Below are 27,885 nucleotides of genomic sequence, written 5' to 3'. Positions count from 1 at the left end.
AAAGACAGAGACAGGGACAAAGAGGGATGGAAAAAGAGAGAGAAGGAGCTTAGTGGATGAAACAAACTTTAAACTCCCGTTCTGCCGTTGCCGAAATCTGGCCCGAGGTAAGATATAGACGTCCGACCATAATTCTTATACATCGACAAAAGCAAGCTGGACAAAAACTCAGGTGAATAAATATGATTATAACTGCATTTACTGAATCATACGGGCTGAAGTCTCACTTATCCTCGTGAATCTGTCACAACCGCTGAAACATGCGAGAAAGAGCCACGAACTAAAAAAAAAATACGATCAAAGCCACTGTGTTCGTTTCTTTTGGGAGCCGAGGGAAAAGAGCTCACTACATTGACTTCTGAGTAAATATTGTCCCTTATTCAAAATGACAAATTTCAAGTGTGAATGTCATGGTAGTTTTGGATTTTGAAGAACAGTTTGAAAACCAATCAGGTGCACTTTAATCGCTTGAACAGACAAATCACATGGGTAGCCCTACTTTTAACTCTCTCACAAATTTGCACACACACACACACACACACACACACACAGATGAAAAAAAAAAGACAAGCTCTTCGCTGTCTACCCCATTCCCAGCGTGTCTTACAAGGTGGAGTAGTGCTGACCTGGAGGAACAGCTTTAAGGCAAGAGGACTGGGCACAGTGATACTACCATCAATTACATCCCTGGGAGGGGGAACGGGAGAGTCCAATCAGAGAATTAGAGAGATGTGGGGCAGATAGGTGGATCGACAGCCTCGAGGCAGAGCGAGAGGGTGGAAATGGGGATGACGGAGAGGACAGGAGAGAGAGGGACGGCCGGTCACTGCTCTAACTAAGTGACGGGGATGAGGATAATAAAGGGTCAGTCACACAGAGTGAGCGGTGGCCTCAGAGAGGAGGGGGGGGGGGGGGGGGGGGGGGTGCAGAGGGATGACAGAGGTGACAGATGGACTTCATCAAGACTGCTGCCTGATGGCCCGGGTGCAGACTGTTGCTCTCTTCCTGCCCCTCTGTCTTCAGGGCAAGTGTGTGTGTGTGTGTGTGTGTGTGTGTGTGTGTGTGTGTGTGTGTGTGTGCGTGTGTGTGTGTGTGTGCGTGTACTGGCTCAATCTCCAATGACAGGTGAGCGATTCATTGCCCCCCCCCCCCCCCCCCCCCGACGGTGTGACCAATGCCTTTCCATTCCAGGCCCTGATCTATTTCAGCTAATGTATTACTTGTTGAGCATCACTGTCCGCTGTCTGCTGACTGGGCGGGACTGACCTACACACAGCTTCGCCCAGCTTTAGTGCACTGCCCTGGGCTCTACTGAGTGTTACAGGCGGCCCCGCCGTCATGGAAACACATCTGACGGTCTCTTCATCAAGTTCAGATTACATCTCGGGATTTGAATCATGAACTCGAATGCTGCCCCGGATTACATTTTCTACCGACATAATGTTTTTTAAGTAGCAGGCCCCAAAAATGTTGATATTGAACATGTCAAGTCAAAATGTTTATTTTTTACATTTCTTTCCTTTTTTTTTTTAGATAAAATCTCGTAATACTATATTGTCCTGGTGACCCCTCGTAGCATTGTTCTCGTGTGTCAACTCTTGTGTAGCACCACTGTCCTCCTGATGACACTCTATCCGTCAGGACATTTCGACCTCAGCTCTTACAACACACACAGACACTATCAGGCACACACACACACACACACACACAGATGTGGTTATGGTTAGGGCACTGGCAGTACTCGGTGAAGTTCAGGAGCGATCACTTGGTTTAACGCGGAAAAAATTTAGCCACAAATTTAGCACGTGATTCACCGAAATCGCACGCTGCCTCTGAACTAAATCCAGCCAGAGATTATATCCGCTTCCACAACATAAAGAATTTTGAAATGTATGTAATTTCCAGGAGACCCTTTCTTCACAAAGGAGTCTTTCCTGAATCAGTGGCAGGACATGAACTGTTAAAAATCACCATTGGCGGAAAAACCCACCCTATTTCATGTTGTGATGATGCTCTGGTTAAAGTTTGGTAAGGTCTGGATAAAAAGATGGTGGTTAAGCACTTTGTAAAGGGCCACAGGACCTTTGATGTCAGGGTTATGACAATAAACGTGGTCAAAGAAATTCGCGTTCATAGTTTGAAAAAAACAGCAACGGTGACTCTTGGTTTGAGACAGGAAATGAAGAGCAGCCACACATCCAACCTCCTCTCTGTGCAAACTTTGTCTCTTCCTCTATTGCTCCCGTCATAATGACTAAGACCAATGGAGGGCTTTGTCACTTGAACAAAAACATGTAGTTTAAGGGAATTGTACAAAGACCTATAAGGGTGTGGGGGTTTTTCAGTTATGGAAGTTTTTCCTCCATCTTCCATTCACTCCTATCCATCAAGATGCATGTGAATGATTAAAGCAGAAGAAGTGATGAATGCAGTTTCTGAAACTACTTTAAATACCCCATATCGGATTGGTACATAGATTCATGTACAATCCTGCCGTATTGGAGGCCTTTTCGACACTGATATCATATTCAAAACATCTCTGATAATGTGAACATTAATCAAATAACCTGGGTTGTATTCCTTTATCTTCATTTTAAATGCAAGGGATCAAATGTTTTTTAAAACACAAACATTTATAACAGGGGTCATGAAACAAAAAAACTCTCTTCATACGGTTTGGTGTGCACGGAGGAGGAGGAGAGAGAGACAGACAGAGAAGGAAGGAGGAGTGGGCAGTGGTCTGTCCTTCCTTGGGGACCAGACTGCCCCTCCCGGCAGCCCATTAAAAGCAGAATTCCTCCACAAACTGTTTGTGTTTTCAGTACAACTCCTCCGGGGTGCTGCTTGCCATAGCACAAGACAGTCACACCACGCCCGTCCTCCTCTTCGCTCCCTCTCTTCTCCGCCGTGGCTACAACATTCCCGTCACTGTTCAGTCTGTTCTATCAACATGTGGCACATGTCCTTGACAAGTCGAGAGGATCCTTCACCAAAGGAGTTGGGCAGCAGTGTCAACCACGTACCCCCCCCCCTTTCCCCCTTCCTCATCCTGCCTCCCCTCTTTCACTCTCGCTTTCTTAATATTGAGTTGCCAGGGTAAACGGGGGCCAGAGGAATCTAATAACTGTGACAGTGGGGCTTTTTTGGCATTGTTCCTGAAGCTGTGCAGACACACACAGGGCTGTCTGCTGGCTCTAATGAAAGGTTAAATGAATAGGACAAAGTGACAGGAGGTACAATAAAGAAACAAGAAGGAGGAGAGAATGTGTGTGCAAGCATGTGTCCGTGTCTCTGTGTGTGAGTGTCTCGAGGCCAGCCTCCTTAACTCAGGGAACAACAAGGACAGCCCCTCCACAGCACCACAATATTCAAAACAGATTGGTCTGCAACACGGTGTGTGTGTGTGCATGTATGTGCGTGTATATATGTGTGTGTGTGTGTCTGTGTGTGTGCGCGTGTGTGTGTGCATGTATGTGCGTGTATGTATGTGTGTGTGTGTGTGTGTGTGTGTGTGTGTGTGTGTGTCTGTGTGTGTGCGTGCGTGTGTGTGTGTGTCTGTGTGTGTGCGTGCGTGTCTGTGTGTGTGCATGTATGTGCATGTATGTATGTGTTTGTGTGTGTGTGTGCATGTATGTGCGTGTATGTGTGTGTGTGCGTGTATGTGCGTGTATGTGTGCGTGTGCGTGTATGTGTGTGTGTGTGTGTGTGTGTGTGTGTGTGTGTGTGTGTGTGTGTGTGTGTGTGTGTGTGCGTGCGTGTGTGTGTGTGTGTGTGTGTGTGTGTGTGTGTCACTCTCACCAGGACACAGATGCTGAAGAGGAATTCCAGCATGGGGTTCTTTGATAAATGTTAAGGTCACCGGCAGAGGGGAGGGGTGGAGGCTGGGTGGGGAGGGGAGGGCAGGAGAGCGGGTGCAGCGGGGAAGGAGGCAGAGGGAGTGACGAGGGGGGACGCATGTCTCGTCTTGTGCCTCTCCCTGCCTGTGCCCTGGTGGAATGCGGAGTCACATGAAAGAGGCCCTCTTTCTCTCTCTCTCTCTCTCCCTCTCTGAGACTCGTCTCTTGTGTCTGTCTCAAAAGCGCCACTGTCCCCCTCCTGACACACTACCTGTCAGCAGATTTTTTGCCTCGGCTCCATAAGCACACAGCTACAAACACAGTAGTGAAATCACACAGACACAATCAAATTAACGCAAATACAGGGACATACAGATGTGCCCTTCACACACACAGATTTGGGTTTCCCTCAAACAGGAAAAGTGAATGGAGATGCAAAGAAACACGCAAAATCCCAGGCTTAGACTGCTTGATTACTATGATTATCACCGTCAAAAGTACCTCTGTCACCAACAATCACAGGGTAGGAGGTCTAACGTGTGATCCAGGGTTGTGGTTGCATGGCACAGAGCGGTTCATCGGAAGCAGCATAATGAAATAAACCTGCATATACCTCGGAGATTGTGACATCGATTGAGATGATGATAGGGACTAACAGTAAATATGTCAACGTCACAGTCGGGTTAAGTGTCTGGCATCACACCGAGGGATGAAGTTTCTGTGGGATTGCGTCAAATCAGTTCTTTAGAGTTAATTCATGTGTGGCTCCCAAACCATGAGATTCAGACCCATTCGCAAACAAAACGAACAGCTCACTATCTTCAGTGGCTGGCAGCTGGTGTGCAGTGGCCGTGGTTACATCTTCTATTATTTCAAATCCTTTAAAAAAGGCTGACCTCTCTGTCTCTCAGTAAGTGCATTACATTTTTCCAAAATGTTCATTCCCAGTAGTTATTTTGATCACAATTACTCAGTCCTCTGGATTCAACAAGAAAATACATTGTTTGTGTCTTGTCATCCAAATCTCACAGCAGGACAGTCTGTATTTGTCATCGCCTTCCAAAACCATTATTAATCACTGATGGGAAAAATAAATGACTTTTAAAGTTTAAGGTTTGGTGAGGTTTTGGAACAAATACGACTTGACTAGGTATATGGAAAGTGCATGGTTTGGGCGAAAATAAGTGATTATCTGAAACATTATTGATATATGAATACAGTGGTTCTCAAACTTCTTCTGACTGACGCCGAGATCCTCCTAGTGGCACTGGCAAGTAGTGACACCTCGGTGGCAACCTGTGGCACCTCTGTGGCAGCTTGCGACACTCCAGTGACTAGCCTGTGGCACTCAGAGCAGACATAGATTTAGCAATGTAAGTGCAATATAGTCACTGAAGTGCCACAAGCTGCCACCGAGGTGCCACAGGTGGCCACCGAGGTGTCACTACTTGCCAGTGCCACTAGGAGGATCTCGGCCCTACTGGGTTCTCTGGCACGCCCCCCGTCTGGAGATGAGTATGTTTTATATTTAACTAAGTACACACTGCCATATCATGTTAACCGGGCCTTGCATTGCTTGGCAAGGCTGTGTGTCACCATGCTGACTTACTTAATCCTGACAGTTAACAGACTGACAGTGATGTCGACACTCAAATCTTGGATATCAAAGTACACTGCAGTGTTTTTTCTTGCAGCAATAAAACAGTTCCTGTTACAACTGTGTTACAGCAAACCAATAAGTAAGTAATTGAGTCAATAAGGCAACAAAATGTTCACTGTGACTCTTGACTTATCCCAAGATAGTTCGAATTCTCTGAAATTATACTAATAACTATTTAACCAATGGCTGACTGGTAGGTGACTCCACTGATGGGCTCTATAGGCTTATCAAATCACTCCTGTCCATGTGATTGTTTTGCCATTCAAGGCAGACTCACCAGTACTTCCTACTAGTGACTTAATAAATGACCAAGGCTGCATTCACAAAGTCAGCCGTTCAAATAGACATGACAACAACTTTCAATTGACTCCACCTGTCCACAGTGAATGAAATTACAACATGCAACCTTTCCTCTTCTTTTTCACACAGACCTTTCTCTGTAATGGACCATCTGACGAAAAAGTGCCAGATGCTTGATTCTTTGCTGCGACACCAACAGGACGCAAAGTTATTACCCTGAGGACACCAACTGCTGTTGGAGGTAAAAAGGTAATGCAACGCAACCTGAGCCTACTACACAACTCCCATCCATCACTGCTTCTCTGATGCAAGTGCTCGCCACGCCGAAATGGGAGCTTGGAAGGATGAAAGAGCACAAAATGTGCATGGATTCAAGTACCTGGACCCAAGAGGGTCCCGTGTCCAACCTGAACCTCTCACTGCGAAAAAGCAGGAACAGGGAGCGCCACAGTCCAGAAACACAGTGTTGCAAGTAGAACTGAAAAATCTAAAAGGTGTAAACTCCACCGCTGCACACGTGTCTTTGGGTTTCCAGCAAAGGGAGTCCTGAGGCACACAGCACAAAGTCTGAACGGCCTCAAGAATCTGGGAAATACCTGAGGCAGCTGGTTCATAGTAATTCAAAATGCCATTGTGCAGCCAATGACAGAGTCTCTGTTCCAACACACGCTGTTTCTAAAAATCATGAGGACTGTAGCCACACTGGTCCCATGGACACTCAATATTACCAGCCTGAAACTTCGAACACACTGGAGTCAGGCTCAAGCGGAAAGCTGGACGAGAGGACACTGTCCTCCCACAAAAAGAAAATCTCATAGGCTGTGCGAGCAGTTCAATACAAACCCACAGTTCTGCTTTATTTGTTGAGTGACATCTCGCATATGAGCCTGTGCTGCAAATGCCCCTAAACGACATATATGTCTTTTTAGGTTCAAGTGACAAAGCCCTCTATCGGTCTTATAACAATAATGCGAGCAAACAAGAAGGTCAGATGACATTGATATAGAGCCACAAAGTCTGCTGAGCGGGGAGGTCGGGATGGATGGGCGGTTCGACAAAACATTGGACTTTAACACAGGAGCAGTCCAGCCCTCTCACGGACCCTCTGGCAGGAGGGGCCTGAGCAGAGTTACAAATCATGGTGGGGGCAGTGGAATAGGAAGTGGAGGTTCATTTTACCTGTGATTTACCAGACTGTGAAGCCGGGGCAGTAAATGCAGTGTTGCATCAGGAAACCATAACCAAAGGTAGTCATCTCATTTGTTGTGTCGCTTTTGCTTTGCCAGATGCGATCGATATAAGTAGGGCCCCTAGCTATTGGTCAAACCAATTGCTTCAGTACATGGACTAGCCACCATAAACATTTCTTCTTCTTCTTCTTCTTCTTCTTCTAATAAGCAGAGGAATAAGAAGAAAAAGGAAACGGCCGGAATGAAGTGTGAAGTCTGTTTTATGGACAATACAGAACATGAACAGGTTTAAAGTGAGTGAATTCTGGGTTGAGAACCCATGGGATTATTTCAAAGGTGATTCAGGTAATAAAAAAAACATTGTCAGCACAGTTAATAGCAAAGAAGTAGACACTCAGGGCAATAATTCCAAAGTCAACATGCTACGTCTCCATGCTTGGGAATTTTTCATGAGCCACCACTTATCTTGTCATATCAGATTTCTTCCACCCGCTTTTTTGGAAGGAAGGGAAAAGACGTCTTTAGGGCAAATTATTCTCTTTTAATCAAATCACTGTGTATGGCCTGAGGAGATCTTTCCATGCCTTTTGAGTCACTGGGGCATGGGCCACTAATGCGCCCCACTCCCAAAAAAAAGAACATCACACACACCCACCCACACACACACACACACACACACACACACACACACACACACACACACAGAGTCATACAAACATCCACTGTATATAGAAACAGCAGCAGTTTGGTGTCTTTTTACCTGAAGGCAAGAAATGAGACTCAACAGGAAAATAAAAAATACAAGACGAAAGCAAGGAACAAAGTGGTGTCTGGAGTTTCCATCACAAGTGAAATCCCAGATTTTCTCACTCACTGTTCATGGAACAAAATCGAACAACTTTATTCTGGAGTGCAGTCAGTGCAGCAGGGAGCTATAAAATATAAATTATACCACATAACCCTATACCTCCCAACTGAGCCATTTGGTTACAACTATACTCCTGTTTGTTACATAGGTCCAGCGTCTCCGGTATTTCTGTACCGTCGACATGAATTATACTCTAGCGCTGCTGGAGAACGTATGGATTACAAGTGAAATGCAATTTCCCTACCGATCGGACCGTTGCCACCCAGTGACACTGAAGTGTTTATTTTACACAGTTTCCAGTAATTACTGTAGTTCTGGGCCGAATCAATTAAGGCCACCCCAGCTTACAGCTGAGAATGTAAGAATCATGGCCGCGTCGAGAAGGACAGAAAAATGCGGCAGGGGTACATTACTAAAAGCTGAGTTGTGCGAAAAGTCTTCTATCATTTCTCACTTTAAACAAATAAAGACTGGGGGAGTGTGTGGCTTCTGCACACACTGGGTGTGTTCGTGTTCTGGGACCAAAGTTTCCCTGATTCCTTCCTTGAGGAATATGATAGTGTTTGGATTAGCATGTGAAATGAAGCCTGTAGAGAGAGAAAAAAAAGTGTGGGGGGGGGGGGGGCCACAAAAAAATTCAACATGTGTAAGTACATGCATCAGTTTACAGTTTAAACACAGCTTGTAGTGCCGCGCCTGATTTCAATCTGATTCACTTTCCCATGTGTGATGTACTATCATTTAGCAGATAAAAACTCTGAGATATAAATCTGTGTGATACTTTAAGACGAAACACATGTTGAATGCTCATGTCAAAACATCTGTTAACCCCTTCTCATTATCTTCTCCTATTTATCATCCTTTTTTTTTTTTGGAGCTAAGAATCACACTACACACGGACCAAATTTCAAAATGTACAGAGGAAATTAGAAATTTTTCATTAGTGAATATTTAGTTTCTTGCATCGTATGCCGGGGTACAAAAAAAAAAATCAATTATGTCTCGCATATGTATATTGTTTTAAATCAAGTATGTCTCACTCCGTGCTCTTTATTAAATTAGGTGTTCTGCAAATCTCCAATTGGTTTGAACATTTCACAGTGTCTCTGTTTAGTCGCTGAATCCCACAGCTTATGTTACAGTGTCTTGCTCAAAGATTTCCATCTGGAGTCACCACTAGGTGTATGACCCCACTCCCCTTTTCAAAATATTACCTTTTCTGTCACTGCCAAGACACACTATCGGTCACTCGAGAGGTTCATAGTGGCTGAGGACAGACGGAGAATAGCCGGGCCGTGTCAGTGCAGCGATGACCCTCCTCTGGGTAAATAAAACCCCTGCAAGAATGTTGCTTTGATGCTGTTGAGGCATCACAGAAATGTTGCATATTATCTGGAGATGGCGGAGATATAAAAAAAAATCCTGCTCTCTCAGCTTTGCCGAATGTCTTTAACTGTTAACATATGTGAAAGAAGATATTTCCCTTAATCTAAAATCAGTTGTGTTTGTTTATTTTTTTCATTTTTTCTTCCTGCGGCCACACTTTGTGAGCCGCTGGGGTTAAGCGAGCGGTCTCATCATAACCAAGATCGCACAGAAAATGGGGACGAACGCGCAGTTCACCGAGTGATTATTTCCCTAAATGAATCACGTAAAGTAAAAAAGGAGCAAGCACACAGCTAAGAACCGAGGGCTCGCAGGAAAATATATTTTTAAAAAAAAAGATGCACACGGGTTATCAACGGATTCACTTAGGCGCCGTTTCAAATAAAGAGGAAGCTGAGGAGAAAGTGCGAAAACCAGGGGGGAAATAGAGAGGATGGAGCAGAGGGCGAAGAGGGGGAAAGACTTCTCCCTGTGAGCAGTAATCAGAGGAAACCAGCAGGGGGGACAGGGAGGGTTGGTGGGGTCAGCGCCGAGCACCACTAAGCAGCCTTTCTCTTCATTAGCAGCCTCTCTAAGGGGGGCGTCACGGGCCTACCTGTCCAGCAGATTATTGAACCGGCTAACCAGTGGCTCCCACCCCATTCGCACACACACTCTCACACACTCTCCCCTCTCTGATTCCTGCAGACCCGGAGGCGTCACGACCTGGCTGCAGCCTCGCTGACAACTTTAACTTTTCCCCTTAACCTCACGTAGCAGCGCTGCAGGCCTAACCGGGCCATGAGGAGGACATTTACCCCGACATTTTTCCTCCATTATTTCACGTGGAGGTTTGTTCTCCTTGACACACTTGTTGTTTTTGTAAATGTACGCTTTTTATACAGCAACGCACCACGTATTCCCAGTAACTCCGCGGAAGGTAATGAGTGTATAATTATCTGACGCACGAGAGACAGAGAGAGAGAGACACACAGATAAAGAGGCATAGCAGCATTTTAACTTGAGTGACTTATGTGAAATCCAGATCCCTGGCTGCCCTGGCAGGGGGAAAGCAGCGCAGAGATAAAAGTAATGAAATGACACTCCCGGAATGTAAATTGGCATTCTTCACTATAGTAGCAGCACCAGCTCGAGCTCAGGCAACATCCCGATACCACACACTCAGGCGCAGGCCAAAATACAGTGCGGGACATTAATCTCGCGCACACATCTCACTGTTGAGAGTGTGAAGGCACATTTGTGGCACTTTTAAGTCGGGCCATTCATCTCAGTCTCTCTCTCGCTCACTGATTCTCCCTTTCTACCGCCTCTCTCTCTCTCCGTCTTTTTTCTCTGTCCCCTGAACCGCTCAGATATGTCCGCGCTGAAAGAAGGCTCACACTGACATGAGACGCCTCTGTGCTGCTTGCGTTGTCACGGGTCGGGCCAGCAGCTCGCTGCGTTTACTTTGAGAGGTGAACTGTGACACGGGGGGGACACATAAACAGGCGAAAAGAATATTTTGCCAAAACAGAAACCTGACGCCGTCAGATTACAGTGTTGCTCGGCTCCAATAAATTGCATTATTGAAAAGCAACTATTGAAATGATCGAAAGCTTTTCGTTTTGCACTGGCATCCAGCACAAGCAAATGTGCCCTTTTCTAGGAGAGATTCGCAGAAAGATGAAGCAGGGTTTTCAGCACAGGGATTTTAGGCCTGAAAAATCACTTTGGAAATGTTGCTTCAACGACAAAAAAAAGTCTGCTTTCATTTACCTATTAAAGTAAACACACTTTATTCATTTTTTTCCACCAGCCCTGTGTATGTTTGTTTGTTCTCCAAAGACATTGAAGTAATTTGCAATGAATTGTAGCTTTCGCTGAATATGACAGCCCGGAGCTACAGGAAGTGTAAGAGGGCCTAAGACACAAATATCATGTAAAACAAATAAGGAAAACCATTTAAGAAAGAAAAAAATCTTTGCCCTTCATCTGGAGTTAACGATTTGCCTCCTAGACCTGCACTGTAAAGTTTGCCATTGGACAGTGGGGAGAGGGAGAGAGTTGAGGTACCTCTTTCAAGGCGTTGACAAAATCGATAACATTATATGAAGTGTAAGGGTATTTTGTGGAACTTGGTTCGGGCTGTCACAGATTCCACGTCTGGTGTCTTCTAACAGGCTCTGACATGCCACACAGTTGGCTATGTGTGACAAAGATGGACGAGAGAGAGAGAGAGAGAGGCAAGAAAGAACAAATCAACACAAGCAGAGGGAAATACTTTCTTTCTTTTGAACGCAGGCTTATGGACATAGACTGTGAAGATGAGGCGTCTGAATGAAGGACAACTGTGGACATAAAGTATTCATAGAGAGTCTTGGTGAGCTGTTGATCTGCTCACGATGAGTTTAGGTGACAGGCCAAACGCACGACTTGTTACAATAAGAGTCGCCAGTTTATTCAGCTGGGGGCTTTCAGCTGAGAAAGCGCGAGCAGGAGAAAAAAAGAAAGACAAGAAAAATCATATTTACCATTGCTGCATGTCGTATCTCACAGACCACGGGGCTGCTGGCACTTTTCAAAACTTGGCGTCCTGAAAAAAGTCTGATTTCGCCCTCAAGTGGGGAACTTTCTCCTCTTCAGCGCCGATCGCTGTCTGCGCTGACTGGCGGCGGGACTTTGTGTCTCCGCGAACTTAGCGACAGTTTTAGGGGCGACGCGGGGGGTGAAAAGAGGGGCTCTTTTTTCTCTACGTCTTCTCCCACCTCCAATCCCGACGATCGCGCCGTGTCCGTGCTGCCGAGAAGAGAATTACGCGCGGCGCGGCGCTTGGAACCGCGTCGGTCTCGCGGAGAGGAGCGCGCTCCTGTCCTCGCTCCTGCCGCTCGTCTTCGTCCCAAAACGCACAGCTGAGGCCGAGGAGACGGCGGGGAATTAGCGGGCGGCCAAGAAGCTGTGCCCCGACTGCTTGCTCGTCCTACCCCGAGGATAAACACGCGCAAATAATAATAATAAAAAACCCGCCTTCCCTACACTCCCCCGACGAGTTCCTTCTGCAGAGTCAGCGCAGTGCGCCGAGGAGAGCTGCGGACGGTCCGGGGCTGGAGAGAAGGTGCCTGCTGCTGCCGCTGCTGCTGCTGCTGCTGTGAACTCGGACCAGTGTTTGTAACGCGACGTGTGCGACTGTAACCCGAGTGACTCTCCTTTCCCCGAAGTTGACTGACGGCGTTATGTCGGGATGAAGAGTCACATCCACGTGCGACCGTCACGGTGCCAAACAGCCCCCCTTCGGCCCCAGGGTCGCGCGTCACAGCCCGTGGAACCACTTGTTGCTCCTGTGTGTATTTACATCAGATATGTTGTTGCAGTTAAACAGTGTGTGTGTGTGTGTGTGTGTGTGCGTGTTAAACGTCAGGCCACCTGGAAGGAAAATTGATCAACTGAATGTGAATAATACAAAATAAACACAAATGTTTGGCATCTTTGAAATCCTGTTTGAACCTTTTTGTTGGGGGCGATGCTGCACTTCGATTTAACACTGAGCAAACTTTCACTTTTTTCTTCTCTGTACTCTGCCCCCCGCGCGAGTGCGTCGCGCGCATGCGCGCGCGTCTTTCTGGCACTTGGGAGTCGTCCGTGGTTCCTCGTGTGTGCCGCGTGCGACACTGATTTCAGACAGTGGGCGCGCTCGTTAAAGTTTCACTGTGCGCTTGTTTTTTCATGCGGGTTTTGCTCGGCATTTGACTGAGACATCTCCAGAGTGAAGAGTTGAAGGAGTGCGCGGCGTGTGTGTGTGTGTGTGTGTGTGTGTGTGTGTGTTTGAGGATGCGCTCCTCGGAGTGACTTGGCTGCCTCGGCCCGGCTCCTCCGGCGGGGCGAGAGAGGCAGCCGGATCCCAGAGCAGTCGTTTCTATCAAGTCAAGCGTCTAGAAGCCCCACTTGCATGTTTGGTCAAGGGGTAAATAATAGATCAGGGATTAGACTTGTGTAGAATTCATTCCAGGGCAACAAGCTACTGAGGTCCCAGGATATGCATATTCATGCCTCAGCCAAGGCCGTGGGAGAGCGTGGACCATATGCCTGTTTATCAGAGGGCTTAGATTGCTATATTAAATGAGATATTACATACTTATGTGAGCAACAAAACAAAAAGCCTTTAAAGGGTTTTATTTGTATCTATTTCTAATACTTTGATGCTGCTTTAATTTGAATCAGAAAGGGCTTTTTTTTCTATTCAGCAGTGTTGCTAAACCCTGCGGATCTACGGATGAGTAATATGACATGTGCTGTACATCAAAGTAAAACATGACCCTTTCCTTTTTTCCCTTTGCCGTTAGCACGTTGCCAAGTTATCAGATGAAAAATCTGTGTAATGACAAGCGCAGGGTGCATGTGTGAGATATGGCCGTTATGATTGTGGGCGTGTGGATTCATTGCCTATCTGTATTTTTAGCTTCTGGTGATCTTTTTTTGTTTGTTCATCAGTGAGTGCACAAGTAGTGTTGTTGAAGCAAAACAAGTTAACTTAGAAATGACAGACCCATAACCACTGATATAGATCCAAGTCAAATTAGGCTTATTTCCGTCTAAATGTATTTGGGGAAACACGTTAGTATCATGTCGACAGAATTTCCGTGAGACAGGGTTGCAAGGGGCCCAATTATAATATGTATGGTGCAAGTTTACAAATGTCCAATAAAACTAATATTTACACTGTTGTTTACTTTTAAATAAATGGATCAGGGCACTATGTATAGAGCTAATCAGATGGAAAAGTAATCAGCAGATATTTGCTTTTTACTGATATGAACTTGTTTGCCATTTGGAACTACAATAATTAAAGTAGCATGGGTATACTATCACAGCGGAGGACTTGTTTCTTGTTTAGCACACGGAAAGGTGATCATTGATATATTGAATTGCGAACAAAGAATATGTCACAAAAAGCAGAAAAGGACATATGTCCACATTTGAACGTGTGAACGGCAACAGGCCAAAAGTGGAAAGGGAGGAGAGTGGCACATGAGACATGTGGCCAATGGCAGGTTTCACAGTGTACATCCAGTCAGAGTCAGACCACACGGTTAGAAACATTACTTCCATTGTAAGTTGTCCACCAGAGAGCACTGAGATTTTTTATCGATTAATCCCAATTCCTTTGAAAGACAAAATTATGGATCTTAATGAAAAAAATGTATTTGTGTTGTGCTTATTACATCATAGAATGCGTTAATATCAGCATCAGTCTCAATAATATGGTATCCAATGTTCTATACTATAGCAGACACGGACGCACGTGGTCTGATGTACGAATAACCGGCAAAGGCATCTTGATAGGGGAAAAGAATATGTGTTTATTTGTCCCTCTGATGGGATCCCACTGTTCGCTAATTACCCAGCGGGACCGCTTATAATGAGCTATTGAACCTGCTGCTGAAGTGCTCTGCCTCCTGGGCCATCAGTGGCTGCGCCGCACTCGTGGATCCATCAAATCCGCAGAGGGGCTCCTGTTCATTAAGTTCCAGTCACTACCGAACCACAGAAAGGTCAGCAATGGTCATTTTGGCCATTCCCTATAGAACCCACAAGACTTTTCAAAGGACTGGCTCATGCTGCAAGTTCCCTTCACCAATCAGAGGCAGTTAATGGCTCCGAGAGAGTTTCCTTATTACTACAAGCCACCAGTTTCTGGTAACTTTTGTTTTTCTTTTATTTTTTATGGCACAAAATCTAACAACTTGCGTCAGAGGGCTTTATGTACAAGACATTCTCGTCTTCCAAAGCAAAAAAAACCTCCACAGAACGGGTAAAAGGAGAAACATTTTTTTAATTGAGCAACACTAAATCAAAAATCTCTTGCTTGTATCTCGCTCAACTCATAAGGAAGCGCAGGTGTTGAAAAGACAAATACATTTCTCTGCTCAAAGCTGTTTCCTGACTGCACAACATTTACTCAGGGTGATCGATGTCACATGTCCTTGGTCTCCTCTCTCATACTCAGGGGAAATATGAACTCAAACCACCCATCACCACCTTATTTTACCCCTTCACCAAGCAAAGGACGAGCTCTCAGGCAAGAGCCCAAGGGAAATAGTCTGACTCCTTGTTCCCACACATCCTGAGGGGGCTAACCGGGGTTGGGATGCCACACGAGTTGGGCGAGCCGTGAGTGCGGCCCAGAGGGTTCATGGCACCGTGGATACACACAACTACACACACACTGCTGCCTCCGGGAGATGGGGTCCTGTGTGGATCAATTCCTCCTTTATGAGGGCTCTTGTCTGTTGAGGATGCGGACCAGAAGGTCATCAGATGGGAGTCAAACAGAGGTCCACGCCATCTCGTCGGGGCTGGGGTTAGGACACGAACAAGGGGGGGATCATGCACACACAGCATGTGGGGGGAGGGGTGTGTGTGTGTGTGTGTGTGTGTGTGTGTGTGTGTGTGTGCATGTGATGGAAAGTGCAAGTTTATGTGGTGAGTGAAGGTTTTGAACTAGGATTGTCTGATTTAGGTGCACAGATATTGTGTGAAGGCTGAAGAGAGGGAAGAGAAGTGGTAATCAATGGTTTCTCTGTCCCGGGGTTTTGTAAGGCAGTCCAAGGTCTCACAGGATTCAGCATGAGGATGGCTCATGCTTGAGGTCAAGAGTGGCTGATAATTCTCCCACAGACTCCACGGAGAGATATAACATCCCTCCTCGGGGCACCGCTTGAATAGAAATGTGGACAAACAAGCCATAAAATGTCAGAGACTGAATGGGAATTCGGTGAGCGATTTCAAAGCGTTGTTATGGCCAATTTCATTGTCAAAAGGCACCCGGTGCGATAACAGCTTGTTATGATCTAATCTTATTAAACAAGAAAACGTTAGACAGTGAACAAATAGAGTCGTCAGCCACACTACAAAGTGACTGTGTTCAAAGACTGTAACTCTCACATGTTGGAGCCTGTCTCATCTCCATGCAGGGGGAGTGATGTTCTACTAAACACTGTGCAGGTTTGACATCCCAGCTGGCATTTGTACAATCAATGTTCCTTTAAAGCTGGGGACCTGTGACGCTTTAGTATCTATTGTCATCTCCCGCAGTTCTCAGGTTCTTTCCTCCCTCCGCATCAAAGCTAGGCCACATTAATGCAGACAATATCCCCACTTACCTGAGGCGGCAGGCGGAGAATGTGCTTTCACAATTCTCCATGGAGTGTCATGTTTTTCCTCCCTTCCTTCCGCTGTCAGCATCGGCACACCAGCGCTTGTCATTTGGCTCTTGAATTTTTCATGCAGGTGCATTTGCATGACACCCATTCTGTGTCACTTGAACTTCCCTGTGACTCCGCTGAGGCAGAGCGGGAGTAAGACAAGCATGCGTATTGGGATTGTCAATGCAAGAGCTGTCTTGTTTCAAGGGGTGGCACTTCACATTTGAACAGTTGGGCAATTAGACACGAGAGGCCCACAAAGTCTATTTCAAACAAGAGTCGGTTTACATTTGCTACTGTACTGTTTACATTTGCTGCTATACATCTGAGTCAGTCATATTTCAATGGCATCCAGTAAAGACTTACAGTGTGACTGAGCTTATTTCACTTGGTTGGGAAGGGAGCATAGTCTCTGGCACACAACAAAATTCCACATGTGAACCAATGTCATGAATGATATTCATTATGAGAAGAAAAGTAGTGAGGAGTGAGTTTAATCACTGGACCATCTGTCTCCAAACACTACACAGATCATAATAGAGACTAAAGATTTAAATTCAACTTAGAAATGAATATGAATCTAGCAGCGTGAATCTCTTTTCAGTCACAAAACTGCAATTCCCACGATTACAAGGGGACGAGCTGATGATTGTGTGGTATTAAAAAACAATCTTCATTCACGCGTCATTTCTATTTCAGTGCTTCCTTCCAAAGTATGGTTACTGTAATACAGTGTTTGTTAAAGGAGGCCTGTGTTGGATTGTCTCTACATATCATTATATTTAAGTGCACCATCCTATCCATATCCATTTAAATGTGGAAAACAATAAGACAATTTTTGATTGGCAGTATTAATGTATACATGAGGTCATCAATAGCATGGTGTGTAGGCTAGAAAAATCTAATGATGGCAGCGGTTGAGGCGAGTGTGTGAAAAATGCATGAAGTACGTCATTGGTGATATGAAACGGTGCTTGGTTGAGATTTGCCTGAAAATGCTCTCAGACCTGGATTAATCTGTCATTAGTGGCACAGACAACAAACACTTAAAAGAGGGGAGATGCAGACTGCTTCAGACCTGGGAAAGACCAACAGCAGACGCTGTCACAACATGGTGGAACATGCCTGTGGAGAACATGTAAGCAAGTGGAAGTGTCTGGGGCCAAATTACACACATTTGATGATGAAAGAGGGGAAAGTTGGAAGATGAGCCTTTTGAGTTACCAGAGAGAGAGAGAGAGAGCTGTGCTGTGATCATTTGACTTTCAATTGACTATATTTTGCCTTTTGGCCTCAAGAAAAAGGTGCAACTGGAAGGACCAGACTCAGGACCCTGTTGTCAATGTATGATGTGCAAGAGAGGGAGAGAGAGAGAAAAAGAGATCTAAGATACCATGTGTCATTTTGTGGGTCTGAACAAGAAACAGGGGGCAGGCAGATGTTGTGCATTATGTACCAGTCTACTGCTTCTAAAATTGTTCCGCAAATGAGGATCTTAATGAGTGGCAGTGTTCGTGGGTCAAGGAACAGCATAATCATGCTAAGTCAATTGCATCTTTTCTGTGTGTGTGTGTGTGTGTGTGTGTGTGTGTGTGTGTGTGAGAGAGAGAGAGAGAGAGTGATTGAGTAAGCAGATGAACCAACATTTGTCTGACTGATACAGAGTGCCAGTCCTCATATATCTTAATTTCCCTCCCTCACCCTGTGCTCCAAATCTGGCTGGACATTTAAGTAAATTAGCTACACAATATGGAGTTGTTTTGTTTCACGAGCAAAACAGATGTCCGACATGCGTCTTTGTTCATTTTTCCTTTCGCTTCCATCCAGTTCTCAAAGTTCCCACTGTGGAGTCAAGAATTAAAATTAATTGTGCATAATGTGTTTGAGCTTACGACGGATCATTGCAAACATTAAAAAAAAAGGGGAGGGTATGTGTTGATCTCAGTGTTGTTTCTCTTTTAACAACAGCGATGTAAACAAAATCATAAATTTGCAACATGGTTTCTGAAGCTTTAGTGTGTATTTGTAATATTTGTAATAAAGTATTACATCATCTCCCCTGACCATTGAAATATCACAATTTTCTATGAATATTATTGTAATTTTGTCACTGTGATTTTTCTCTGATGATTTGTGTAATATCATTATTCCACCTATGTTAATTAATAACACTTTTGGTATTTTGGGGCTTTGTATGTGTAAAGCTCTAAAGTCTTAAAAGCCTGATTCAAATGTTATCATCAAAATGAGTTTGACATTTAAGTTCCCTTTGAGAAACAGAAGCAAGATGAAAAACAATTAATCCTCAACATTTAATTTTCAAATGTGCAAATACAATAATACACAGTCACATTATTAATTGTGTGAATTGTCTTGTGTGGCTCTCTTTTTGATTCACATTTTTATTTTCACAATGCACCTCTGATTAATCATTGGAGCTGATGCCTAAAGTGCTCAGTGGTAAGTACTATTACTTATTTCACAGAACTTTTATTTGTTCTCTGCTTTGTTTATTTATATTTTTTATTTTGTATGCATATAAAGAAAATTAATATGCATAATTACCAATAAAACAATGTGTAAGTGGTTATGAGAATGGATCTAACTGTGATATACAAAAAAAACCAAAGTTATAAGTAATTTGGTGGGTAACAGCAAATGAACTCGCCATCCACATGCAAAGCATTGAATGATTAGGAATTCTTTCATATAAAGTTATTTATAATTCAAAGAGCACAGATTTGATTCATGGTGGTCTGGACTTAGTCGTTGTTCAAGTTGTTCTTGATCTCTATAGTCAGCTAAAATGTGTTTCTGACAAGAGCCCAGTGGGAGCTAGATTTGATTCAAGAAGTCACAACCAGGGCAATTCAGACAAATTGCCAACCAATATAGATACAGATTTAACATATGTGAAATCTCCTGGCCCCTCTGAAATAGCAGGGATGGATGTCTTGGACATGAATCACTGGAACAGTGTCTGATCACTGCAAGCTATGCACATGCCTACAAATTAGATAATTAGTCTGTGGTTCCTGTTGTGATAAATACATTCAGTGAATATTTGAATACCAATGTCTTCAAAACATAAACATATATAAATACACTAAAATGGTTTAATCAGTTACTGTAGCTGTAAGATTAAGTTAACTTCAAACCAAGGACCAAAAGACCACTGTTAAATGACATAGTCCCATGTGAGGGCCCACTTGTTAGATCAGCATTAACACTGTTGTATCCGTTTTGTGTAGAGGAAAATACTGAATATAATAATTGGAAAAGTGTCACTCTTCTTCTTATAAGCTCTCAAACCTATGTCTCAAACTATATAGGTATGGTCCCTGAACTCACCACTGAAAACCAACGCACCGGATCTTAGTGCCGCACATGAACGTCAACTGTCGCGAAATGACGTGAAGCGGAAAACAGCGGGCTCGTTTGAATCGGGTTGAAAGGAGGAAAGCATCTCGGTCGTTGTTGACAACGGTGTGGTTCACTGGCAAAGTGAGGTCTGGCTTTATGGAGTGGGGGTGAAGAAACATACAATAAGTACGCGATAGTGGATGGTCAAACATGCTCGACCTGACGCGCCGTCATGTTGTCCGCGACACGACGCGGAGAGCCGCCAGCAACTGACAACAAACGGGAAACGTGAATGTTTGCTAGGTGGCTAACGCTAGCAAGGTTAGCTCCCGTGGCGCCGTCTGTTGCTGCAACGTTAAAGCTGCTAACAGAGCCGTGACACCGCCGCGGTTGGCAGGTAAGAGACTGCACATGTTCACCAAAGAGCCATATCATCATGTAGCTGTGCTCTAGTAGCTAACTGCGTCAATAACATGCTTAAAAGTTTGACTTGAATGAGTGTTTGTCTGTAACGAGAGGAACCAAACTGATATCAGTTGTTGTTTTAGTTCCTGTTCAGTTGCACCATGTCCTCCAACGACGACGACGCTCGTGTCCTGGTTTTAGAAGAGCAAGTGAAGAGTTTATCAGACGAGTTGATGCAATGTCAGGTGTGTATGGACGTTCACTCTGCAGACTAAACGATGAATCCCAGCTCCAGAGAAGTCACGACGTTCCGTCTTGAACTGTTGTGAAGATGAAGTGTTGATTCTACTGTAAGAGGTATTTTTGAGGATGGCGTTTGTGGTGCAGCGTCATATAAAGAGGTGTTTCTGTTATTTAGCCTGTCACTGATATAAATGAGGTGGACGAAATAAACGAAACATCGGTCCCTGTGGCACAATGTCATTCTTCAAATCTTCAAATATCCAGTTTTTCGTCCAAAATCCATGCTATTCAGTTTACATGTTTATGTGTGACAAAGAAAAGCATAAAGTCCTCATATTTGAGGAGCTACACATTTCCCCTAATTTTATTGTGAAATTCGTTGTCAGTTAATGTTGTCATTTCACTAATCGTTGCATCTCTACTCATAAGAAACACGAGTCTTTCTTCCTTATAACCTGATATGGTGATCAAATTTAAATTCTCTAAAATAATAAAATACAGAGTTTACTGATGACCGCAAGTTCAGCCAGCAAATGTCTACACTTGTTGACAGTTAATCGGCCCACTTAGTCAGGGTTGCAAAGTGTTTTAAGCCTCAAGATGCTCAAGTGCCCCACCATGATTGTCTGAGGTAAAGTCAAAGTCTGACTGTGTGCCGATGCAGTAATAAAGGTCAATACTATTTGCCACTTGACTCTAATGAGCCCATGAACTCTTGCTTCACATAAGCTTTTCATGGACCTGGTGAAGCAATGAGTGAAACAAATTATTTTCATAAGTCAAATACATAAGTGCAAAGCTTTTCTTTTTTTTCCCTCCTGTTTTTCCTATTTCATCTTGATCAGGCAATTACTGCCCAGTGCCCACTTTCTTAGAATCCAATCCATTTGTTATCTTCATTTTGGATCAGACAAAGACCTGTGACTCACCTAAGATACATACATGGCTCATCGTCAGCCTGCACTGTCATTGAATATATAAAATAATAATGTCTAGGGAGATAACCGTACATGCCAGGAAGTATATCAGTCTGTTTCAGCTCCACTCATTTTAGAACTGATGAACTCATGATGAATATAGTTTGTGCATGACTAATGTAACAGTCTATTTTTAAGGAATTTGGGGTGATTTAAAGTTTTGTTTTTTATGAACTTGTCCTACTAAATTGCATAAAGTGTATCTTAATTGTTCTGATGTCATTACTAATTTGCTCCACAAGATGCAAATGTCCTGAACATACTGTAGTGAATTTGCAGCAGTAAATGCCCCCCCCCCCCCCTTGTGTTTGTTTAGCTAAATACAAAGACACAGATACAGAAAGTGCTCATGAGCAGATATGAGAATCTTTCTTGTTCACTTAGGAAGTCAGTGATTGAGGGAGGGTGTCCTTGCATACTCACCACCAGGTGGTGCCTAATAACATGAGTGAACTGAACCTAGAACTTCTCACTTTGCATATCCACAGTACCTTACAGGTAGGTAGACAGCTGTGGGATTCAGCAGATGACGTGTTGCATTTGAAATTTTATTAGACTTTTGATACCACCGAACACACGGGGCAGGAACGATTCTTGTGTGCCTGTTACCTTAGTTATCCTGTGTATAAGGTTTAGTTTGTCTTTTTTGAAGTTAACTTTCATTTTTTTTACCCAGAAAAAATAACTTCACTACGTCATTTGTGGGAGCCACAAATATTAACCCCTTGTGATCCAAATCAATGCATGCACCTTTTTTTAATTCAATGAAGACCTGTTCACTAGTATTGGATATGGAAATTGAATTGCTAGAATCTAGACATAGTCTTTGCAATGTTGGGGAAGTGCAACTGCACTTTCCATCCATCCATCTGTTATCTATACTGCTTATCCTTTGAAGGTTGGGGGTGGGAGTGGAGGGGCTGGAGCCAATCCCAGTTGACATTGGGCGAGAGGGGGGATACAACCTGCACAGGTAGCCCACTTATTACAGGGCTGACATATCGAGACAAACAACACACTAAATGTTGCTGAAAATATTTCCAGTGCCTATAAAATATTTGAACTGTGATGCGAGTATCACTAATTTGGCATTTGTCTCGCAAACATTTTGACATGCAAATGGGTCACATTTCACTTATTAACAACAATAGTAACATATATTTATTAAATTTCTAATGCTCTGCATTATAGTCTTATATGTTTCCTAGTGTTACTTCTCACGTCACACCGACAGTTGCCCATGCTTTACATTAAACTGACATGGAAACGCCATCCTTGGTGGTCCTGTCTAGAGCAGAACATCAGTGATTCTGTCTATCTAATAGGGACCTTAAGTCGTGCGGTGTACCATTTAAATAGTGGCATTAGAATGCCATTGATGTGTTAAGTCTCTGGCAAGATGTACTTCAGGACAACCATTAACTACAAAGTGTCTCATCTGTCGGCCAGCAAATGTTCCTACTAGACCATGCTAATTTTATTAATATGTGGCTGAGTTTCAGTGGTTCTTTTTGGTATGTTTGGCCCATGGTGTATCAGTGTCTGGATTCCAGATGAATAATTCAGCGATCATCAAACACACATTCAATGCATCTTTAAGTACACATACGGCAGAGGAGAGCTCTTGATGAGGGTCCTGACTGAACACTTGTCTGTGGATTGGCTAATGGCAGCCAAAGGCCAGGCAGAGAGAGACCACCTATTTCAAGTCAACCATGCTGCTTAATTTCATCGTTAGCTGCATTGCTGTGTTGATATGGTGAGATCTCTATCGCCACACACACACACACATGCTTACATGCAGATGCATACACAGACAGATATCTACAGTCCTGCCACTTTATATGTTCAACTCATGGTCTTATCAAGGTCTGTTTCTGCCATTTTTTTGTAAATAATTGATTAGACACTTTTGAAAAGGGGGTTAAAATTCATATACTAATTGGAGACCAGTAGATTCCAGTGGGAGGAATGACTTTTATCTTATGATGATGTGAACATAATTTATCAGATAATTTTATATTAAGTCGATTTGGTATAATTCTGTCTTTTAATGTCAGAAAATGTAGTTTTTAGATGTCCCTCATTAAATGTAATGTAGCTTAAAAATGTTTGAAAAACCAGCGAGACAATTTGAATTGGAAATGTGTCGAGCTGGCTGGGTTTTTCTACTTGAAGATGACTCTCCTTGTCATCAGCTTTGAGTTTCTTTGGAGCTAGTTACTTTGGAGCTGTAGTGGAAAACATATCTGGCGGAGAGCAATTGATTAATAAAGAAAATGCAAACTCCACTGCTGTGTTTTGATTTGGATCCCAGCTCTCCCCAGTCATAAATAGTGCATAATGACAAGTGTCAATGCTTGCTCCCCTTGAGTCGAAGGTCACATCTCAGCCATGGAGTTTCCTGTTAAGTGAGGCTCATGATTAGAGAGGGCAGTCCAGATCAAAAACTATTTTGTACAAGATATTTAAATTATTGATTGACTACCCCTTCTGTCGTATGCTAATGTCATTGAGCATCCTATCTCATTTTTTTTAGTGAGGAAAGCTTGGATGTACTGTGGCTTTGCTTGCAGACTGTGCCGCACTTTAAGACATGTTTATCAAAATCTATTTATCTCAATTAAGAATAACAGCTGTTGACTCGCCCAATCCTCTTTTTCCACAGGCAGACAAGGAGTTTGTGTGGTCCCTATGGAAACGCCTGCAAGTGGCAAATCCAGACTTGACCCAGGCTGTCAGTTTGGTGGTTGAGCGGTGAGTAGATTCATTTTTTTCAAAGTGCTACCTGAGAAGCTCAACAGCTGAAAATTTCTTTATCTCAAGTGAGGAGAAATATGTGAGAAAGTCGTTCAAGGGATGTTTAAGGCACCTTGGCCATGCTGCTGGGGTTACGACGGAATCTTGCAGATGCTGATTTAAGCCTTCTTATCCCCGGTCTAGCAGTTCAACCATGGAAACCCTTTTAATGAAAACACTCCTCTTCCGCCGCTCCCGTCTTGGACAGTTGAAACCACCCTGCCAAATACTTGTCTTTATCGGATAAATTGTGAGATTGTATATGACCTCTTTTGCGGGGGTGTCAAAGCTATATGAAAGCAGTTGCATGGGAACTTTCTGAAAAAGACAGAGGGCAGTTTGATCTTTTGTTTGATAATTCACTGCTCGACAAATTAAATAAATCTTTTCTTATTAGGAAAAATAGATTTGACGTAAATTTTTTATGATACGGGTATCACTGCTGTTTGAAAACCGGCTTGATTGTTTTTTTTCCTGATGTTCCGAATACAACTAAGATTGGTATTAAGCTTAATTCAATACTTGGGTTGTTATCGACTTTTTCATTTTCTTTTGGGGATACATTAGAATGATATGTTCTCTATCATGGGTGCATATCACTTACTTTTTTTTGAGGTCTGCCTGTTGTTGCTAGATCCTTAAAAAGGGGTAAAACATAGTTCAGAAGTGTGCAGAGAGTTCCTCAGTACCTGTGCCTCTCATTGCTTCTCCAAACCCTCTTCAGTTCCTTAACAGCCCCTTAGGAAACCCATCAAAGTATGTTACTCTGCTGAGACTAGTGGGGATACATGCATCCAGAGAGTGTATGTGTACTGTATCACCTGATGCGCAGGAGAATATTGACATGGTAATTGTGTCGACTCCAGTCAAGCGCTCGTGCGCACTGGGAGTTGCCATTCACCCTCCCCTCTCCTTCCTGTGCGGATCTTGTAGAGTGATTGGTTGGTTGCTCAGGACATGGTGAACACAGCCCAATATACAAGGAGATGTAGCTAGGCCAGTCTGCGTTCCAGCTCCTCCAGGGACTCCTGATACTCATTTCAGTGTCTACCTGGGGAGAGGGCTGATCAGAAGAAGCACCGAGACGAGAGAAAAGGCCTCGGAGATGGGAGGTGTAGAAGAAGCGAGTGATGAGCGGAGAGAAGGGAAGGCCCCTGGTGGCCTAAAGCAGTTGAAACAAACAGGTCCCACATTGATGCCTTGTTTTTGTCTCCCTAAAAGTTCATTATGATATTGGAGGTGCTAGTGGGCGTGAGCCAAAAGTTCAGAGTTTGGTGCTGCAGCACTTTTGTACAGTAGGTTTGATTTAGTAGCAAATTATTTAACAAACATTTTTCATGACAACACTTGTGCATTAATACATTTTGTAACTATGGCCACATGGTTATTTGTTTTTCTCTCCTTACTTCTAGTGAGAAGCACAAAGCGGAGGTGAAGGACAGGAAAGTGTTGGAGATCCTCCAGGTCAAGGACTACAAGATACAGGAGCTGGAGCAGGTACAGAACCGTTTGGTCCTGAAGGTTGTTAAACCTTAATGTTAAACAAATGTGTGACAGATGTCTGTGACATTAATGGAGGTGGGGGGTTTTTAACCAGGAGGGAAAAAAGCACTTTAATAGGAACACCAGTGCACCTGCTTACTTGTGCAATTATACAGTCAGTTATGAAGTGTCTGAAACTGCTGATCTAGAATTTTCATGCATGACAATCTCTGGTGTTTACTAAGAATGGTGTGAAAAACGGGAAAAAAAACATCCAGTGAACACTGAACAGCAGTTCTGTGAATGGCAATGCCTTGATGAATAAACAGCATGAATTCATGGCCTTGTGTCAACAGTCCAACAGTGCTACTGCTCACAGTGGTGTTCTAGTTTGGGGGAACGTTTCCTGGCACACTCAGGATCCCTTAATACCAATCAACCATTGTGTGAAAGCCACAGCCTATCTTTGTATTGTGGCAGACCCTGGCCGTCCCTTTATGGCCACTATTTTCGATTGTTTAATGGCTACTTCCAGCATGATATTGCACCATGTCACAAAGCAAAAGTCATCTCAAACTGGTTTCATGAATATGACAGTGAGTTTGCTGTGCTTCAGTGGCCTCCCCAATCACGTGTGATCTGGTAAAATAGGACATTTGCAGCTTGGATGTGCAGCTTCGAATTTGCCAAGAATTGAGGCTGTTTTGAGAGCAAAGGCCCTACCCAGTATTATTATTCCTAATAAAATGTTCAGTGAGCGTATATGCTTGATAAAGGTGTAAATTATAGGGTAAAGGAAAAAACTGGGATGAAATTTCCAATCAAATTATATTCATAGATTTTGCTTTTTACCACTGTATTTTCCATAAACTACAAATCTTTAATGGATACACTGAGAGTTAAATGCCATTTTTATCACTTTGACCAAAGGTGCAAAAGGAAGTAAATTTCTCATTTGTTTCGCCCATTTACAAAGTTATAAACTAGCTCATCTGATATTTTATATATTTTTTTAGTTTTTGTCTGTCACTGAAACTATTCTATGAAGTTAAGATTCATTATTTTGCAGGGCCCCTTTTTTGGAGCATTTTCTAGGTTGCCATTACAACACAAGTGTTTAGTCTTTGCTCGCTTGAATGTCAGTTGAAACTTAAAAATACATATGTTTTATAAAGAACTTAATAACCAACAGAATCTGTATGTTTCCAAGTGAACACCTCAGGCTTTCTCTCTCTCACCTGCTTTCTATTGCATCTCCCCTTGACTGAGTAATGTTTCTTGATGGTATGATGGCTAACGATAATGACATCACTGATGTAATTTACTCCAAATCATCATCTCTTCACTGAAGCATCTGTCAGTCCCCTTCATTAGCGTCTCTCATCCAGAATCGTGTTCGTTCCTAATGAGACTGGCTATAATGGAGTCATCAACTTGCCAATGTCTTTTTTTTTTACTTTGCCCTCCTCAGCCTTCGTAACACTCATCCGGTCAATACAACATCATAACAGTAGCTCATAGAAGCACAAGATGTGATTACATTAAACTTTATTTCAGTATTAATAGTTAAACCGCAACACTCTGCAAACCTAGTGCAGTGTTTTCACAGGTTTCAAAAAGATATAAATGAAACATCCCATAATCCTCTTGGTGGGTGTGTCCTTCTTGTTCTGGGTGTGTTATGAATATTCTGCTTGAATCACATTTTCAAGTCTGGCTGATGCATTAGTGCCCACAACAGCCAAATTGAATGCAAAACTTCTGGACAGGACTATGCTGGCAATATATATATTACATTACTACTACTGTAGAACAGACATTATTTACGAGATGAGATTATAAGATGAAGAAAAATGACGGCCTTTATTTTGTGTCTGTGGAAAAAAAATCCCCTTTATCATGTTTAAGTGTAAAGCTATTTACATTATTGTTGAGCAGTTAATCTGATGCATTTCAAATTTTCTTTCATAGAAAACGGTTTCATATCTGCATTCTATGTGCTTGAAAATGGTCTTGTTCTCTTCCTCAAACTGTTAATATAATTTACAGACTCTTTTATAAGCTTATTAATAGCACTTGGCCTGGCGCCGTGTCATTTAACCCTATGAGAGTCTTCATATCATCCATAGTCCTGAGCCATACATACCCAAATAGTGATTAATTGGTTTTTCCTCTCTTTTTTTTTTTTGGAGATGTGA

The 27,885-nt window shown here is 43.4% G+C and overlaps 2 protein-coding genes across 6 annotated transcripts in view; one reads left to right on the top strand and one right to left on the bottom strand.

Moving 5' to 3' along the window:
• bnc2 (basonuclin 2) overlaps positions 1-12,388 on the bottom strand; it is a 156,321-nt gene extending 143,933 nt beyond the window's left edge. The window contains exon 1 of the mRNA XM_035637451.2: positions 11,751-12,388. Within this exon, the coding sequence (XP_035493344.2) occupies positions 11,751-11,753 (3 nt within the window). The 5' untranslated portion in view covers positions 11,754-12,388. The remainder of the gene's footprint in view (positions 1-11,750) is intronic.
• A 7,465-nt stretch (positions 12,389-19,853) lies between these two features.
• Positions 19,854-27,885, top strand: part of cntln (centlein, centrosomal protein) — a 93,401-nt gene continuing 85,369 nt past the window's right edge. For 2 of the 5 annotated variants that reach the window (XR_004794281.2, XR_004794280.2), the window contains exons 1-4: positions 19,854-20,178; positions 20,330-20,431; positions 24,075-24,163; positions 25,618-25,702. Coding sequence is in view for 3 of the 5 variants with exons in the window: in XM_047333929.1 (XP_047189885.1) it covers positions 20,348-20,431; positions 24,075-24,163; positions 25,618-25,702 (258 nt within the window). In the remaining 2 variants the exon portion in view is untranslated. Of the gene's footprint in view, positions 20,179-20,329; positions 20,432-24,074; positions 24,164-25,431; positions 25,501-25,617; positions 25,703-27,885 lie in introns of those variants that run through there. The other 3 variants (XM_047333929.1, XM_035637524.2, XM_035637525.2) reach the window with 2 other exon arrangements.

This window comes from Scophthalmus maximus, chromosome 8, assembly GCF_022379125.1.
Source record: "Scophthalmus maximus strain ysfricsl-2021 chromosome 8, ASM2237912v1, whole genome shotgun sequence".
Lineage (NCBI taxonomy): Eukaryota > Metazoa > Chordata > Actinopteri > Pleuronectiformes > Scophthalmidae > Scophthalmus > Scophthalmus maximus.
The sequence above is the reverse complement of the archived record's forward strand: the minus strand, read 5'-3'. Positions and strand labels throughout refer to the sequence as shown.